This window comes from Cucurbita maxima, unplaced genomic scaffold (assembly GCF_002738345.1).
Source record: "Cucurbita maxima cultivar Rimu unplaced genomic scaffold, Cmax_1.0 Cma_Scf00014, whole genome shotgun sequence".
In the NCBI taxonomy this organism is placed as follows: Eukaryota; Viridiplantae; Streptophyta; class Magnoliopsida; order Cucurbitales; family Cucurbitaceae; genus Cucurbita; species Cucurbita maxima.
In genome coordinates this window covers 1,846,252-1,851,251 of record NW_019272030.1, presented here as the reverse complement: position 1 = coordinate 1,851,251, position 5,000 = coordinate 1,846,252, and the positions used below count along the sequence as shown (strand labels likewise).

General features: G+C 39.2%; 2 protein-coding genes across 2 annotated transcripts; both read left to right on the top strand.

Moving 5' to 3' along the window:
• The first annotated feature begins 504 nt into the window (after positions 1 to 504).
• Positions 505 to 2,737, top strand: LOC111489356 (selenoprotein K-like). Its single transcript, XM_023137543.1, has 4 exons — positions 505 to 634; positions 2,037 to 2,140; positions 2,236 to 2,383; positions 2,485 to 2,737. The coding sequence occupies exons 1-4, from the start codon at positions 616 to 618 to the stop codon at positions 2,517 to 2,519; spliced, it is 306 nt and encodes a 101-aa protein (XP_022993311.1). The 5' UTR covers positions 505 to 615; the 3' UTR covers positions 2,520 to 2,737.
• A 358-nt stretch (positions 2,738 to 3,095) lies between these two features.
• On the top strand, positions 3,096 to 4,744 carry LOC111489355 (flavonol synthase/flavanone 3-hydroxylase-like). Its single transcript, XM_023137542.1, has 3 exons — positions 3,096 to 3,868; positions 3,952 to 4,279; positions 4,344 to 4,744. The coding sequence occupies exons 1-3, from the start codon at positions 3,402 to 3,404 to the stop codon at positions 4,554 to 4,556; spliced, it is 1,008 nt and encodes a 335-aa protein (XP_022993310.1). The 5' UTR covers positions 3,096 to 3,401; the 3' UTR covers positions 4,557 to 4,744.
• The last annotated feature ends 256 nt before the right edge of the window (positions 4,745 to 5,000 follow it).

The window sequence follows — 5,000 nt, the reverse complement described above, 5'->3', positions numbered from 1 at the left end:
TTTCCCCGAAATTCAACATAAAAGTTATGTTTCATTATTAATGAGTCGAAATATGTATATATATGGGGTTTTAATCATGGACGTCAATATACTTTTAAATATAGATTAATTAATCAAAAAAAAGTTTTATTGTATAAAGTCAAAATGATAATTATTTCAACAAGCACAAGTGGTTTAGTACTAGAATGCTATGGTACAGATCCAGGTTCGATTCCTGGCCAGTGCATTAAAGTTCTAGTGATGAAGAAATCTCGGTCTCAGCCCTGATCGTGATCTGGGTCGATCACAACCGTCCGATTATTCTGGCGAAACTATCAACGCATCGGAGCTTGACCTTTTGTCTTTTTGGTTTGGCAAAATGCGGACCGGCACGGTTTACCCGGGTCGAATGAGCGTTGTCGTTAAAGTTTACACGTCATCCAGTTTGTTAAATTTTTAAAAATATATATATTAAAATATGACGTAGCTGTAGCCAATCACACGCAAATCTGTAAAAATGGAAGCGGAAATTTCTAGTCGACCGAAGACTTACGAGAACGGTAATTCGACATCCAGCTTTAAGAATATCGCATTTCATTCGCTTCGACACCGAGAAGGCTCTGGAAAGTTTCTCCCATGGCGTACGTTGAACGAGGTTCTATCTCAATTTCTAATCAGTTCTATTTTGATTTCACTGCCGAGGGATTGGTTGATGACTTTAATTTGGAAATATTTTAGATTTTGTTTTCTAATTTCTGTCGTAGAATTGGGGATTTTGGTCCTCTTGTTGTCTTCAGAAATGATCCTTGGATGTTTTGGTTGTCCATGTATTTTATTCTAGTACTTTTCCGATTTCCCGTGGTATTGTGCATTCATGATTCTGGTTTCGATTTTGAGCTTAGTAGGTTAGATCCAGTATTTTTTTCTGGAAGACGTGGTATTCTTACGGCGCTTTGATTTGATTGCATATCTCTCGGTCTTTTTTCTAACTAATTGTTAGAAGCTTCCTGAATATTATGTTGTCAAATATGAAATGGAAAAATTGTACGCAAAAGATCAAACCACAGGAATGGAAATAAACGTAGGTCATGAATTTAATCACGAAAAGGGGAAGAATCCTCGAATTTTAGTTGAAAAGAGAGCGATGTTCTACGACGTAATGGAATGATAAGGAAAATAGAGAAATATGGTGGATGAGTTCGAGAAAATTTTAGTCATTTAATTACATAGATCAGACACATTGCTTGATGGTTTTATTATGTTACATGAGTTGAATTCTTATTTCATTACCTTGAACTTCAAATTTGGTGGTGCCATTTTATCAAGCTGTTACTGACACTTTAAAGATGAAGGTATTTGGTTCTCTCTCTGAGTGTGTGGATAAAGTGACAGCGGGTTTATTACTTTTCCACTCTATTTCTAGCTCTACACTTTTTTTATCAATTATATGGTTATAGACTTTAGTGAATTTAATTGAGGATAAAAGGCCTGGAAAATGGCTCTTCACTCAAAGGGTTACCATTCGTATAAGAGGAATTTTTTGTCTTTTCATTGTGAAATGCTGCGGGTCAATGTAAAATTAAAAATTGTATTGCATTTGCTTTTTGTTTATCTTGCTCTTCAGTGTTAGTGATCAATGTTAAGTCCATGTCTTAAAGCATGATATATTGCTTCTTTATGGCATCTATTTGTTAATCTCTACCTGATTGGGAGCAATCGACAAAGATCTTGTTAAATTTTGTGAAATCACCATAATTGTAACTGAATCAATGAGCTAAAATGTATTATATTCCCATGGTTTGGCAGTTTTTTCTTCATTCTCTGCAAGTGCTGGTTAAGAATTTGAATTTTTTTCATGCACCCTTAAAAATGTGCCAACGACATTAGGAGGTTATCAGGTAAAGTTTAATGTTCTCAACTTGGTATTGGGATTTCTCCTTTTGGTCGTCTGTTTAGCAGGATTCTCTGAGTGGCTTTTTGGGACAATAAGTTGTTGCCGTGTTGTTGATTCTGTTGAGCATTACTGACCAACTATGCACTTGCGTGATATCTTGTAGGCGTTGTGAAATCCCAGAGATCATTCTGGCGTCTCAAAACCATCACTGATTTCTTCTGGGCCATCGTAAACATTATTGGTGTGTTCTTTACCACCTTGTTTTCGGTAAGTTGTTCCTTATTCTTGCGCTGGAAAAACGGTAGCATTCAGAGCAACCATCATCTTGGGAAGGAAGATTAAGTTTCCATACTTCTTTGTAGATGGAAAAATCAGAGGCTTATAGAAAAGGATCCGGTTCTGGAAAGAAATGGGACGGTGGCGGCCCTGGAGGTCCTGGATCAGGGCCTTACGGTGGTCGTCCACGCGGTCCTCCTCGCAGTCTCGATAACGTTCGAGGGATCGATCATAGTAAGTTGAATGCTTATTTTTTGGAACTCTTTTCCCCCATACATTGATTTGATTTGTTTTGATTTATTTGTTGCTCCGAGATCTTAACTTATTGCAATCAGGTTCATTACCTGCTTGTGGCTCGTGCTGTGGCTAAATTTTGGCTGCTTCAATGGTGCGTCCGCATTAAGCTCTCTCTGTAGACGACGTTATTTCAATTTAAAATTGTGGGACGTGCTGTAAATGTCAATGGGAAATGATACCTTGGATTATATATTAGTATACTATATGCCAAACGAAAACGTAAATCCTTAATCTAATCTTTGTGCATGTATTATGATTATTAATCAAACGCTATTTGGCAAGTTATAAACAGTGGCAAACCTAAATCTTATTGGATGAAAGTGTCCCACATTGGTTCATTTAGGGAATGATCATGAGTTTATAATCTAAGAATACACTTTTCATTGTGTGAGGCCAGTAAAGTCCTGAGAATTTATGCTCAAAGTGGACAATATCATATCATTGTAGAAAGTTATGTTTGTCTAACAAATCTCATCGTGGCCGGTTAACTACTTCTCGAGTATAGGTCTCGTCTTGACCATCTCTTTTAATGTCATATTCACCAAGTTACTTTTGTGAGAATAGTTTAGCTCATTCATATAATTGTCCATCTATTTATTATATCCGATTATTTCTTTGACTTAATTATATAACATCCCAAAAATAAATGTATAAAAATTCAAAAAAAGAAAAACTTTTAATACTGTGGCTTCTTGCCATTTTTAAAAGAGGTCGACTCCACAGACCACAATCAACGAGGTGACTGTTCTGAGAAATTTGAGGGATCCTTGTATGTGAAAAGAAGTGGCAGCCCTTCAATTGTGCTGAAAAGACGCACCGATCGCCCAGTGGGTTGAAACAATCTGTATGCCTCTGTTTCTCTCCGCCTCTCCTGCCCATCCCTTTCTTCTCCCTCACCAAAATTCATAAATTCATCCCACTCCCATCCCAACACACAAACCCATTCCTTTCCCAAATGGAGGTCGGGAGGGTCCAGGACATCGCTTCCTCGGCGCTCTTCTCCGGTAGTATCCCAGCTGAGTTCGTCCGCCCCGACCCTGAGCAGCCCGGAATCACCACCGTCAAAGGCCAACTCCTCGCCGTTCCCGTCATCGATTTCAAAAACCCAGATGAGGACTCTGTTATCAAAGCCATCGACGACGCTTCTCGCAATTGGGGCATGTTTCAAATCATCAACCACGACATCCCAAATGAAGCAATCGCCCATTTGCAGGCCGTCGGGAAGGCATTCTTCGAGCTCCCACCGGAGGAGAAAGAGGTGTACGCTAAGCCCCCTGATTCCAAATCCGTCGAAGGCTACGGAACCAAACTCCAAAAGGAAGTCGATGGAAAAAAGGGTTGGGTCGACCATTTGTTCCACATCATTTGGCCCCCTTCTGCCATCAACTTCAAATTCTGGCCCCAAAACCCTCCTTCCTACAGGTACGGACATGATTGTTGATTTGTTGAAAGATCATAGTTCTTGATTGGTTACTGGGTTTCTGGGTCTGTCTGGTCTCTTGCAGGGTTGCGAATGAGGAGTACAGAAAGCACTTACATGGGGTTGTGGATAAGCTCTTCAGAAGCCTCTCGCTGGGGCTGGGGCTTGAAGGGCACGAGCTAAAACAGAGCGCCGGTGGAGACAAATTGGTGTATTTACTGAAAATCAATTACTACCCGCCATGCCCATGTCCTGATCTGGCTCTTGGAGTCCCTGCTCATACCGACATGTCGACCATTACAATTCTTGTGCCCAATGATGTTCAAGGCCTGCAAGCGTTTAGAGATGGGCATTGGTACAACGTCAATTACATCCCCAATGCCCTCGTTATCCACATCGGCGACCAAATTGAGGTAATGAAAGATTTGTTCATTTTTCTTTTGAAAAAGGCTAAATCAGAAGTGTTTTGTGGGGCAGATACTGAGTAATGGGAAGTACAAGAGTGTGCTCCACAGGACGACGGTGAAAAAGGATAGGGCGAGGATATCATGGCCGGTGTTTCTGGAGCCACCGCCGGAGTTTGAAGTTGGGCCTCATCCGAAATTGGTCGACCAAGACAATCCGCCAAAGTATAAGACGAAGAAGTATGGTGAGTATGCGTATTGCAAGCTAAACAAGATTCCCCAGTGACTCTAAACGCCGCCACCGCCACCGCCGCCTCCTGAAATTCTGAGAGTCTGCAACCTCTTCCTTAATCGTCGTCTGCTTGTCTTCTCCGGCCGCCGTTTTCTGCTCAGTGGTTACTATGTTTCCGGCCGCCGGTTACTTGAATCATGATTTTATTTTAATAACACATTAAAGGAAAAAAAAAAAAAAAAGGAGATATATTTATCTATTTTACTAATTAAGAACTTAATTATGATTGGTAAGAGCTTTTCCTTTTCTTTTCTTTAATTTATTAACGAAACGATAAAATCTTTATTTACATGGAAACTAAATATAAAGATTTCAAAATAAAAAATGCCAAGCAAAATTTTAATATAACTCCACAGTGTATCATTATTTATATACATATATATATATATATATATATATATATATATATATATATATATATATATATATATATATATA